The 13,126-nt window shown below is 52.6% G+C and overlaps 1 protein-coding gene across 1 annotated transcript in view; it reads right to left on the minus strand.

Moving 5' to 3' along the window:
- Positions 1-10,724: 10,724 nt before the first annotated feature.
- The window catches only part of RFT1 (RFT1 glycolipid translocator homolog), a 29,893-nt gene continuing 27,491 nt past the window's right edge, over positions 10,725-13,126 (minus strand). The window contains exons 12-13 of the mRNA XM_079794701.1: positions 11,780-12,029; positions 10,725-11,500 (exon numbers count right to left, since the gene is read on the minus strand). Of these exons, the coding sequence (XP_079650827.1) occupies positions 11,333-11,500; positions 11,780-12,029 (418 nt within the window). The 3' untranslated portion in view covers positions 10,725-11,332. The remainder of the gene's footprint in view (positions 11,501-11,779; positions 12,030-13,126) is intronic.

Genomic DNA, 13,126 nt, shown 5'->3' on the forward strand with positions numbered 1-13,126 from the left:
AATCCTGGTAGTTGTCTGTTTAGGAAGCATGTGGCTGCCTGTGTATCTTCCATTTCCCAATTCCCTCTGATGCCCACTCCTTCTTTCTTTCTTCTTTCCCTCCTTCCTTCCTTCCCTCCTTCCTTCCTTCCTTCCTTCCTTCCTTCCTTCCTTCCTTCCTTCCTTCCTTTTTTAGAATTATTTTATTTTGTTAATCTTCACCCGAGGATATGTTTTTATTGACTTTAAAGAGAGAGGAATACAGAGGGAGAGAGAAACATTGATGTGAGAGAGAAACATTGATCAGTTGCCTCCCTACCCACCTCAACCAGGGATCGAACTTGCAACCTGGGTATGTGCCCGGACCAGGAATCAAACCCACGACCTTTTGGTGCACGGGACAATGCTCCAACTAACTGAGCCACACAAGCCAGGGCTCACTCCTTGTTTCTTGATGGCTGAAGCAAGGGAGATGTGCCCTACCCTACTTCCTTTGCCCTGGATGGTCCTGGCCGATGGCAGGGCCCCCATGCAGTCAGTCCTCCCCCTGCAGGAATACATGAGGCCAACACCCTGGTGTACAGCCTCTAAGGTGAGCGGACCATGGTCTTTGGGGTCCCACACAATGCACCGGCCACCTTCTATCCTGGGTGCCACCTTCCAGGATCTCATGAAGAGACAAAGGCAGGGCTGGAATTAGAATGTGATATCTGGATCAACGGCTGATTCCTGGACCAAAACGTCATCTCCCAAGCTATGAAGGCCACCAAGCCCTGGCAGAGGTTGGGGAATGGCCCGCAGAGGCTTATGGGAGGGGGGAGGCCTGGAGCAGCAGGCTGGATGGGTCAGAACCAGGCATACCCAGGCTACAGCTCTTGGAGGAGGAGCAGGAGGAAGAAGAGGAGCACGAGGAAGACCCCCACCACTCAGATATGACCCAGACACCAAATGTCAACAGCCTATGCCTTCCCCAAGGATAGGCATCAGGCCCAGAGAGTCCCAACCGTGGGCAAGCACACTTCCCTTCTCAGCAAAACTCCCGCTAACGAGGGCACCCTCTGGGCACCTAAGTTCTGACCTCTGTCTTCCTCCAGCCACTTCTGAAAGGAGAAAGCCTTGATCTGAGCCTGGCATCCTTCGCTGAAGGAAAGACCAACAGCAGAGTTCGCAGCAGTGAAGTCTGAGCGGCTGACTGCGGAGCCGTGGCTGCTTGCTGTCCTTTTGTAGGGTGAGGAGGAAGATCTCAAGTGTCCAGAGCAGCGGAGGAGTGGACGGAGGCTGTGCAGCGTGCAGACGGGTTCTGCGGCCGCCGGGCCCACGGCCGCCCACTGCCTGGCAGGGCTAGCGCAGGCCTTCCCTTTTCTTCAGACAACGCTGCCTTCTCTCCTAACCAGGGGCCTTTTTCCTTTCTGCTTTCATCTAAGGCTGCAGAGAAACCTAAACAATCGGCCGAGGCAATTTCTGAAATTGCTGAAAATCATTTAAGGCGCGTCTGCAGCATTCCCTCCGGCTCTGGGAGCGCTCGGCTGAGCTTGGAAGAGGGCATTTGCCAGCTGCTCAGGGGGCCTCCCCAGAAGCTGGGCTTCAATTCCTTGGGCCTGGCCGCCTGGTCCCAAGTTCAGGCCGGGTGCCGAGTGCAGGAGGCCTCTGCCGGGCTCCGGACCACATCCTCCACCTTTCAAGTTCCTCCTGGCAAGCTGGCTAAAGGGTGCTTTCATTTCCCCGTCACCTGTGGCCTCGCCTTCAAGGAAAGGGGAAATGTTTCTGCAGAAGGAAGCAAAGGCTCTCAGCCAGCTTCCATGGGCAGGAGGACGGGGTGGGGGAGGGAGCAGGTAGGGGGCACATACATAATTCTACTCAAAAGCAAACAGTGGGCCGAAACCGGTTTGGCTCAGTGGATAGAGCGTCGGCCTGCGGACTGAAGGGTCCCAGGTTCGATTCCGGTCAAGGGCATGTACCTTGGTTGCGGGCACATCCCCAGTAGGGGTTGTGCAAGAGGCAGCTGATCGATGTTTCTCTATCATCGATGTTTCTAACTCTCTATCCCTCTCTCTTCCTCTCTGTGAAAAATCAATAAAATATATTTTTTTTTAAAAAAAAAGAGCAAACAGTGGGCTGGCACGAGGCACCCCCTGCTCAGTGCTTTACCTACACCTCATGTATTCCTTGCCACACCCTGTGAAGCAAGTGCTCCTATGCCCATTTTTAGATGAGTAAACTGAGTCTCAGAGGCATTCACTACCTTGCTCAAGCTCACACAACTTGAAGTGGGGCTGGGTCTGCCTCCAAGCCCCTTCTGGAACCATCACATCTGCCTTCTTAATTCTCAAGGGAGGAGGCAAATAGGGCTGTTGGAAGAAGGGACGGGTAGAATGGGGATAGAGCAGCCTGGGGGGCGGGGGAGTTGGGGAGAGGGTTAGGAACACAGACAACTGAGTGTGACAGGTGAAGTGTGAGAGTTGCAGGTGGACAGTAGGTGGTGCTAGGGCTCCCAGGAGCACCCTTGGAACCAGCCCAGGCAGAAGCCGAGGAAAGGGGGTGGGGACCCGTGTTTACGATGCCCGTGTTCTGGGTTAAGTGCCCTCTGGGTGACAGGGCTAAAGGAAAAGTGGTTAAATCAGCAACATTAGTAACGCCTTCTCTCCTTAGCTAGCTCAGCCCTGACAGGCCTTTGAGTTGGGTCAGTAGGGGGAGGGTGGGGAGAGCAGAGCCTGGGCTGGGGTGGAGGCCCGTGGAGAGTGTCAGGGAAGGACTGATGGAGGCATGGGGAGCAGAAGAGAAAGCAGGAGGGAGGGGCAAACGGGATGTTTAGGAAGCTTGCTGTGGGTTGTCTTTTCTTTTTTTTTTTTTCTTTTTTTTTTTTTATTCCTTTTTTTTTTTTTTTCTTTTTTTTTTCTTTGTTTTTATTTTTCTTCTGTGGTTGTCTTTTCTAAGGTTCTCTGAGCCGAACTGCCTGTCCCACCTCTGCACTCCTGTCGTCATCCCTGGCCATGCGAGGTGGGCTGGAGGCACATCTCCTGGCCAGGTCGTAGGAAGTGGCCTAAGAGGCCCAAAGGCAGCCGCCTTCCCACTCCTTGGCGGTGTCACCTGGGGTCAAGGACACCGACAGACAGGGGCTGCGGAGTACAGAGAACTTTTTCTTTGGGCTGCAACATAATTTTTGGTCAGATTTATTTCTCCCAGATATTTATTCCTGCCAATGCTAATGCCTGTGCAAAACAATTATCCTAAATTCTTTAAGATGGGAGGAAGCTGAGGCAGAGGAGGAAGTGTAGGAGAAAATGAGTCCTGGAAAGTCAGGAAGGAGGTTTAAAAGTCAAACCCTGCGAATTTCAAACTTTTTTTTTTTAATTAACAAAAAAGAACCCTTCTTTCAAGCAAACTCTAAACTAACCCCCAGACTTCAAAACAGATAAAAATGGTGCTGCTCCAGTAGGAGCAGGAGCAGGAGCAGGAGCAGCAGCAGCAGCAGCAGCAGCAGCAGGAGCAGGAGGAGGAGCAGGAGCAGGAGCAGGAGGAGGAGCAGGAGCAGGAGCAGGAGGAGGAGCAGGAGCAGGAGCAGGAGCAGGAGGAGGAGCAGGAGCAGGAGGAGGAGCAGGACCAGGAGCAGGAGGAGGAGCAGGAGCAGCAGCAGGAGCAGGAGCAGGAGGAGGAGCAGGAGCAGCAGCAGGAGCAGGAGCAGGAGGAGGAGCAGGAGCAGGAGCAGCAGCAGGAGCAGGAGCAGGAGGAGGAGCAGGAGCAGCAGCAGGAGCAGGAGCAGGAGGAGGAGCAGGAGGAGGAGCAGCAGCAGGAGCAGGAGGAGGAGCAGGAGGAGGAGCAGGAGGAGGAGCAGCAGCAGCAGCAGGAGCAGCAGCAGGAGCAGGAGCAGGAGCAGGAGCAGGAACAGGGTAGCCCTTCTGTCCGCCAGGCTCACGTGTTAACACCACAGATCACATCCAGCCTCTTGTTGAATCGGGAGGAAGGAGCCCAGAGTAAGGGGGGTGGTGGGGGCGGGGGCGGTCAGGAATCAGGCAGACCAGGTTCCACTGTCTTCCTAGCTGGGTGGCCCAGGGCAAACCAAACTATTTCTCTGTGCTTCTGTTTCCTCACTTGTAACATGTAGACAACAGAGGGGCTGCTGTAAGGATTTAACAACCAACACGTGCTGGGTGTCATCGCACAGTACCCGGCCCAAACTCAGTGCTCCCTCATAGGTAGCGCGAGGGAGACTTGACCGAGGTCACCAGCGAGTTAGAGAAGGCGGCCATGCAGCAGCATGAGTGCAGCGCCAGGCGCCATTCAGAAAACCAGGCCCTGCTCATGTACCTCCGAAGGCAGACATGGATGCGGTGGATTTCCCAGTGACGGTGCAGATGGAAGACACGCGCAGGCGGGACACCTCTGGGGCCTTCCAACGGGGCCTGGCTCTCAGCCCCGTGTTTGCAGGTTTGCGGCAGGAGCGCCGAGGGGAGGGAGGACAGTCGCCGCTGTGCCCGGGCACCATGCCATCATCTGCTGGGGAGCAGAGCGCCACATGATGTCACTCCTGGTTACGAGAGAAAAAGCGCAGGTAGCCCTGTCCTCCCACTGCCCCCCGCAGCCCGACACCTGCACCCCTGCAGGAACACGCTCCTGCCGTCGGAGCTGCCACGTGGGGGTTCAGAAGCCGGGGAGGAAGGAAGCGGTCTTCAGCTCCGGTTCAGGACCCTGAGTGCACTGCGCTAATCTGGTTAGTTCATAAACTTGTTGTGTTAAGGCCCTCGGGGAAACAGAAGGGGAAGCTATTTTAGCAACATTCCCTAGTTTGGCTGGGATTATGTGTGGAGGAGAACACTCTGTTTTCCTTGTGGCCAGCCTGTTTTGATTCTCCTGGTCTTTCTGGTTCTCCCTGCAGCCCGATGGGAGTGTGCCAATCAACGCTGGGGTTTTCAACACCCACCCCCTGAAAGGCCGGAGGCTCCTGTGCCACCCCGCGCCCTCGGAGAGTTCTAATTTTCCTGGGAACAGTGGTGGAACTACTAGTAAAAGGCCTTCTGAAGGGGCAGGCCCTCTGGGGCCCCCAATGGCCCGGGTATCACCCTTCGTGATGTAGCAGAGTGAGTGAGGAGCAGGTGAGCTGGGAACAAAGCCAGTGCTGCCCACAGTGGATCTGCTTCCACTTCAGACGTGCCCCTTCCCTCCCACCCGACGTGGCTGCGGGGAAGCCACACGCTATTAGTTCCACATAATTGAAAAGTATGTCAGATCTCCCAGACGAACCAGAAACATGCTGCTCACTCGTCACCTCCAACGGGGCTGATGCCGTCGTGTCCTGCTGCGGGACAGCGTCACAGCGCCGTGCCAAGACCCCAGTTTGTGGGAGGCGGTGCAGATGAGATTAACCCTCTGCACTCGCTTGCTTTTTTCTAGATTCCTTTATTCTACTCGGGATTTGATTTTTTTAAATACCCCAGATTTTACAAAGCGCAGCAGTAGAATAAAAAACTGGAGTTTCTTTTCATACAAACTTATTTATTTGGATTTTTTTATATTTCAAATTATTGATACATTCAAAGAGTAATTTTAATCTCGACATCCGAGTGCAAAAGGTTAAAGGATAGAGATTTGCCAGTTTCTTTGGGTCCCTTTCCAACGAGCACCGTGAACCCGGGTGGCCTCTGACAACTGCGTTTGTCAGGCCAGGGCAACCCTGTGACAGTAGCGTCAACCGGGTCATACTTTGGGACACATTTACTGGAGGGAGAGGGCGAGGGAGGTGAGACAAACAAATGATGATCTAGAAGCTTCCTTCACAAGTCAGCGGTATGTCATGGGCCCTGATGTGGCTCATCTGAGGCTAAAGGGCCAAGCCTGGATGCACCAGGCCACCTCGCCCAGCCCCTACCCAGAGAGAGCTGATTGAACCAGCAGGCTCACCTGACCCAAAGGCTGTCGTCCACTGGCTCACTTATGACCCATGGCCCCACAGTAGCTGTCCTATAAAGATGACCACAACCCAACCCATGAATGTCAACCCATGAACCAGGAGGTCACGGTTCGATCCTGGTCAGGGCAAATGCCTAGGTTTGCGATCTTAATCCCCAGTAGGGGGGTGTGCAGGAGGCAGCCGATCAATGAGTCTCTTATCATTGATGTTTCCATCTCTCTCTCCCTCTCTGAAACCAATAATAAAGAAATAAGTAAGTAAATAAGACCAGAGACGGTTCCATTTCTCCTTCAGGGGCTGTGCATTCAGAACAGAGCTTGACGCTGAGAGGAGAGACTGGGGGCCAAAGAGAAAAGGTGGTGGAAAGAAAGCCGGTCTGGGAACTCTTCCTCTCACTGCCCACCAGCCTGACCACTCATCTGGGCCCCAAGAGAGGTGAGAATCCCGCCCCCCACCCCCCCACCCCCCCCGCAGAAAGCCGGGAGTAGGAAGGTACAGGAGCTGCCCTGGTGCCCAGGTACTTGCCAGCCTCGCAGCGAGGAGCCTCACAGGCCCCATTCCTCCTTCCCCCACGCCCAGGCCCTCGGTTCATTCGGCCTCACAGGTGCAGCCTCCAGGGCCCTTCAAGAAATGACTGAGATGAAAACAAAACTTCCTGGCTCCAAAAATATACATGAAGCTTCAAAATTGATGTTCACATGTCTATAGAACGTAACGTGGTGCTAATTAGCCAACCACAACTCTTGTACACGTAAATGTTCGGTGTGGAACATGGTGCTCGGTAACAGCCTTGACAAGCTGTGGGGAGTGTCTCCAGAAGTGTGTGCAGGAGCTGCAGCGGCTGGGACGGAGCTCGGGTACACTTACCTGCTGAGGGTCTATTTTATGAAGGCAACTAGCCCCCTCCATCTCACCTCCAGCTCTTTCCGTTTCAGCCACACTGCCCAAGAAGGATGGAGAAGTTACAGGCACCCAGCAACTTCTAATTCATCGGGAGGGTGATTAAGAAGCTTTACAAGACTTCCTTCATCAGGTCCCTAAAGGAGGGACTATAGTAGGAGCCCATTTTTCCATTTTTGGTTTGATATACCAAGCAATTCTGGTTAAAAATGGATGACACTAAATAATGAGACCTTATGCTACAGTAATTGGGGTCGGATTGATGATGCAAAACAATGTGTCTTCCTTCTTAAGTTCTTCAGATAAAACATCTTTTCTGCTACCCCTAAAGGTTAATTAGCAAATGAAGTATTTAAAGCATTAAGGACTAATTCTCCCAGGTGCAGGAAGTCACAGTAAAACAGATCATTTCCATCTGCACCTGATTGGCTCAGAAGTCTCATTTCCAAATTAAATACCCGAATCTCAGTTCCTCCCTGGAGCCTCATGGAATAGTCAGCAAATAGTGACGTTTCGGAGCAGAATGCTTGTTTGGTTGCTCTTTCCAGTTCTCTGTGTTTACTGTCTTCGAGACATTTCTAGGGGACCCCTGACATTCATGCCTAAGCTTACCTTCCTTGCAAACCGGGTCCTTTCTGACAGGCTCCACAGGCTTCCTGGCTTCCGGTTTGTCTTCTAGAACTCTCCCATAGAGCCACCAGAACCTCGAGCAAGCAGCACCGAGCCCGTGGGTCAGCTCCCAAAGGTTCTCTAAAGGAGCTCCTGGTGGGAGTTCTCTTCACTTGCCAGCAATGCCAGTGCCCCCCACCCCCACCCCCGCCTGCCTCTGGCCTGGCCTCTCCTAGTGTTATGGAATATGGAATTTATGAAATTGGCAGGGTGTGAGGGGGTTCCCAGCTGCTTTGCCTTCTCTTGTCCCCACCCAGGCCTGCCCCATTTCAGTCATGGCCCCCAATACTGTGCCAGGGATCACTTTCTCCCTGGTCCCCTCCTCACTCTCCCCACCCCCGCCCCGCCGTAACTGAAGTTTATGCCTCCCAGAAGCCACACAGCAGCACTCGGAGCCCCTACCTTCTGGGACTTGCACAGCCTCTCACCTGAGCCCCTCCTCCTTCAGGTGCTGATGCTCTCAGCCCCTGTGCTGCTCAGGAAAGAATCCCTGATGGGGTTATTGTACACCTCCGTGTGGATGAGTCACTGGTCCTTCTCTGGGGGATGCAATAATAGCCTTTCATTTCAGTGAAAGAAACGTTAAGCACCGATTAAGGAAAAATATAAGTGGGGAGGGAACTCCCTAAAAATCACGCTGCCTAAAATCACACTTGGCCTCCCTACTTCTGATATTAGTCCTGACGCACCAAAGAATGGCCGCTTAATTTAAAAACATGACCAAGACAAGGGCCAGGCCAGACCCAGAAGACAGGAGAGAGAATAGTGCAATGAACAATGGGAACACAGCTTGGGGCGGGAAGGGAGGAGCAGTGAATAAAGTGCCAGGCCTTTCAGTCCCAGATGCAGAGGCCATGAAACCACCCGGTCAGACGGTCAGACGGAATCACGGTCCAGTCAGGTTAGTGCAGGGAGAAACGATCCGGTGAGGAACAGAATGGTTTACATACTCAAAGCTATTTACCTACTTTCCCTTTGAAATTTAAGAAAAACATTTTTCCTGTTTGGAAAGAGGAGGGGTATGAAAGAAAGTTGGCATGCAATCAGCAACATGAATACTTGAGTAAAGAAAATGACAGCTGGGGGGTGGGAGTGGACAGGGAGAGGTCAATGGGGGAAAAAAGAGACACATGTAATACTTTAAACAATAAAGAATTTAAATTAAAAAAAAGAAAGAAAGAAAATGACAGGAGAACATGCCCTGCTTGAATGAGGCTAGGGAGTGGCAGGGAGTGGGGCAGAGACAGCCTTTCCCCCCACCCCCGCCAGGAGTCGCTGCTGAGTAAGCACCAAGCAGCAGCAGCAGCCCTCCCTGAGGGATCTGACAGGCCAGGTCTGAAGTTACCAACACATCTGTGGCCAGAGCAGCGCACACACACACACACACACACACACACACACATACACACACACACACATAGTTACTCTCACCACCAAAGGCTTCTTCGTTTCCTAAAAAGATGTGCTTTAGAGGCTTGTTTCCATGGAGAAGGAACCTCGCTGTATTTTAAGTGTCACTTCAAAACAAAAGTGTGATTCCCTCCAAAAACACTTCCTGGGAGAAGGCAGGCTGCTCGGAGAGGTGAGAGAATGGTGCTCGCTGTCCCACTGGAGGCGGACAGAAGCCTTGGTGGTTCTGCGCCTGAGGAGCCGGGAAGTGGGCCATGCTGCCTCTTCCTGGAGCAGAGCGGACGCGGTGAACGTGTGCACGACTGACTGGTCCTGGGTTCTGAGACGGCGAGGACAAATGGTGTGCCAACCTCGGTTTGCCAAAAAGCTGATCCCAGAACCTGCCCCCAAAGATGCAATTCCAAAGGTCTGGAGTAGGTCCTGGGAACCCTCATTTATACTGCAATCCAGGGCAGCGGTCGCCAACCTACGGACCTCACAGACCACCAGTGGTCTGCGGACCAACAGTTGGTGATGCGGACCACCAGTTGGCGACCGCTGATCCAGGGGATCCTGAGGCAGGTAGTTCAGAAACCATGTGTTGAGTCTGGGTCAAGTGGGCCTGGGGTGGGTGACAAGGTCCTAGAGGATGAGGGTGGTCAGTGGCAGCAGAGAAGGAACTTCTGAAGGCTAAAGACCCATTTCCACACACTCGAGACAAAAAAGTGCACCGGAGGGAGGGCTGCCTTCTGTGTGTGCCGCCTACCCTGCCCCATGGGACAACCAGCTCTTCTGAGCTGGCCTGACCCTGCCTTACAAAAGCACGACGAAGGCCATGCTTTTAGAAAGCCTCCGGTTGCTCAGTAACACCTTGCACTTAGCTACTTTCCCCCCAATTAGAACAAAAAAAAATCACTCTCCCTTTGAATAGATAAAAAGGTGTGCAGGTGCCTGGGCCCTAACCTGGGTGTGCTGCTGGGTCTGGGTCCTCGGCCCTCGGCCCTCGGCCCTTGGCTCTGGCTCGGGGCCAGTGGATCTAAATCAGGGGCAGAGAACCTTTTTTCTGCCAAGGGCCATTTGAATATTTATAACATCATTTGTGGGTCACACAAAATTATCAACTTAAAAATTAGCCTGCTACATTTGGTCAAACATTTAATTAACTCACCCCTAATGCCTTGGCAGGGCAAGACCAAATGATTTCACGGGACGGGCATCCCCACCCCTGATCGAAATGCCTGCATTTTAGCCACATCACTGTCTGGTACTAGTTGCCCTGACTGGCCCAGGTGAACAACCTGCTCTGAGTGTAAACCCAGGAAGTGTGGGGACATCGGGGCTGGATAATTACTGCTAACATTCAAGGTACGGTTCGCGTATGTAGCTCCAAAGGTCAACCATATGCAAAGAAATTGGTACATTAATGAAAGAAGAAAAATTCTTTGCTGCCTAGGAACAATGCTCGGTGGTCTCGCCTGTTGGGCAGGAGGTAAAGAGAGGTGAGCTTGAGCCTGGACACCCACTGTATCCTGGAGGACCAGGCCCGGGGGCCTGCCACTCCCATCCTGGGGCTGGAATTCAGGTGTACTGACCAGTGCTGGAAGTAATGGGTCAGTAGAAGGGCCTGTGGTACTTACCACAGAGAATTTACCCTATTTTATCACATAAAGAAAAAAGATACATCTATTCAACTTTGGTTGTCTTCTGGGCCATCTCCTGTGGGAGGTCACGCAGCTGCAAGGCAAGGTTTCCTTCCGAGGACAAGGTAGCTCACATTGGATCAGTGTCCTTCCAAACCTGTCTTTCAGGTGGCCAGGCCAGGGGCCTAGAGCCAGCCTGCCCCTCTTCTGGGAAGGCATGTGCTGGCCTAGGAACACAGTGAGGATGACATGTGATCCCCCAGTGAGCTTGGGGAAATGTGAAAGACTTCATGTTTTCATTTCTTGGATTTCTACTGAGCAACATTTCTCTTTCTCTGAAAACCCAGACCACAGGGCTGACACGAAAAAAGCCACACTCCAGGGTCACCTTTGCTCTTGTTTGGTGCCTAGCATCAGCTTTCCTTCCTTCCTTCAGAGAGTAAGTCAAACATTCCGGTGAGGGGTAAAAGGCGCTTCTCTTTCTCTGCACCAGATGACTGACTATAAACATCCAAGGTGTAGTTTGTTGGAGCATGTAGCTCCCAAGGTCAATCACACCCAAAAGGAATGAATACACAACTCAAAAGGAAAATGCTGATTGGAATAAAATGGTGGGAAAAATAATTGTATTTATTTTAAAAGAGCTTTTGGTCTTCCCTTAAACATAGAACTCCTGCTTCCTGAGGAAGATTTCGGATGGACAGTCCACGTTGGTCGGGTGGTTCCCTCCAACGCCGCACCTGCCTGGGTGGGCTTCACCCCGCAGACCCCTCTGCAGGGCCCTTCTGCCCAGGACACGTGCTCTGCCCACAGCTGGCCCAGGTGCACAGGTGTCAGTGAATCCCTAAGGTCACGTCATTTTGTCAGCAAGTCTGGACACACCTAACTGAGTCCTGAGGAAGTGGATCAGCTTGGTCTCGGTGAGGAACGCTGTCCCGAGAGTCGCTCCCAGACAGAAGGCCCCCACAGCCACGTGCGCCAGCCGGAACAGCCAGCCCTGCTCACAGCAGAGGAAGGCCTGTGGAAAGAAACACTGTCGCCGCCCTGGCCTCCTCCTTCTGGGGCAAGCTGGGGGAAGCAGAGGCCCCATTGTTCCAACTCTGAGTCAGATCAAGGGCATGACAACTACGCACTGATGGTCTACCCTGTCCCACTGCTAACAGCTGTCCTAAGATGCTGTCCTAGCGGCTCAGGGGGAGGGACAGAGGTGGGAAATACTTGTCCAGCTGCTTCAGGCAGAGCAGGAAGGGGAAGCCTAGAGGGAGGAGCAGGGACAGCTTGCTTCAGGGACTCTCACCTCTGAAACACCAGTAATGCCACCACTGAGGGCAAACGCTCCAAGGAGGACCGGAGACAGCTGCAGGCCCGCCAGGGGCCTGTGGGGGCTCTCACGGTAGTAGCGGTGGATGAAGCAAAGGCTCTGTGTGATCCGAATGCCCATGTTAAAGCAGTTGGCCAAGATGAAGCCCACACTGCCACACCAACGGGTCAGGAGATAGGATAACACCAGGAATGAAGATGACAGGGCCAGCATTGTGAAGTTGTACCTGGAGAGAGGAAAACAAGCAAAGCAGGGCAGTGGCAACTTGCCCTAAGACAGAACTCCTGCAAAAAATAAGTGGCTGTGAACATGAAGTCATGGAAAGCACCTCCAAGTTCCCATAATCCAGCTGGTTTTCATAACATTTTCATGTTCTACAAATAACATGGAAATGTCACTATCCCCCCTACCCCTGAATAGAAGAGTAAGAAAATGAACAACTCATGTCCTGACCGGTGTGGCTCAGTGGGTTGGAGTGACATTCCGTGCACCGAAAGGTTGCCAGTTTATTCCCAGTCAGGACACATACCTAGGTTCTTGGTCAGGGCATGCATGGGAGGCAACCGATTGATGTTTCACTTTCACATTGACGTTTCTTTCCCTCTCCCTTCCTCTCTCTCTAAATCAATAAAAGCATGTCCTCAGGTGAAGATTGAAGAAAATGAGCAACTCAAGATAGTTATGGTTTTTTAAGGATAATAATTGGTTCGTTTAAGGGGCACTTTGTAATCAAAACACAAAATAATCTTTTTCAGCCCAAGTCTTCAATGTGAGGCAGGAGAATATGACACGGGTAACAATTATATACAAAGGCTAACTCTGTGTCAGACACCTTGAGTGGGGGGAGGGGGGACGGGGGCTGTGGATGAACACACAGCCTTCCCCGGGGAGTTCAGGTTCATTTGCAGAAAAGGAAACCAGGCTCACAGAGTCTGAGTAACTCCTAGGGAGGGAGTCAACACTCCCCCTGACCCCTGGCCCCTAAACTTTAGCACTGCACACTTCCTTTCAAATGCAGAAGCCCCGTAACCTTGGCTGGTGGACATCATTCAAAGCAAATGATCAGCCTCCAAATTGAAATGTAAACAGGGAGCGAGGCCTGGATCGTCTTCAGTGTTCCCCAGACTCTTGCACATCCTTCCTGCTCTCTCTGCATCTCTAGAGCTCTTTGGAGTCTATGACTGGATGGATTGTACTGCTCCTTCTGCTTCTCTGATTTAAAGCAGCAAGTCATTGCCAGGCCGGCATGGCTCAGTGGTTGAGCTTCAACCTATGAACCAGGAGGTCAGGGTCCGATTCCCGGTCAGGGCACATGCCCATGTT

Source organism: Cnephaeus nilssonii (genome assembly GCF_951640355.1).
Source record: "Cnephaeus nilssonii genome assembly, chromosome: 17".
Classification (NCBI taxonomy): Eukaryota; Metazoa; Chordata; class Mammalia; order Chiroptera; family Vespertilionidae; genus Cnephaeus; species Cnephaeus nilssonii.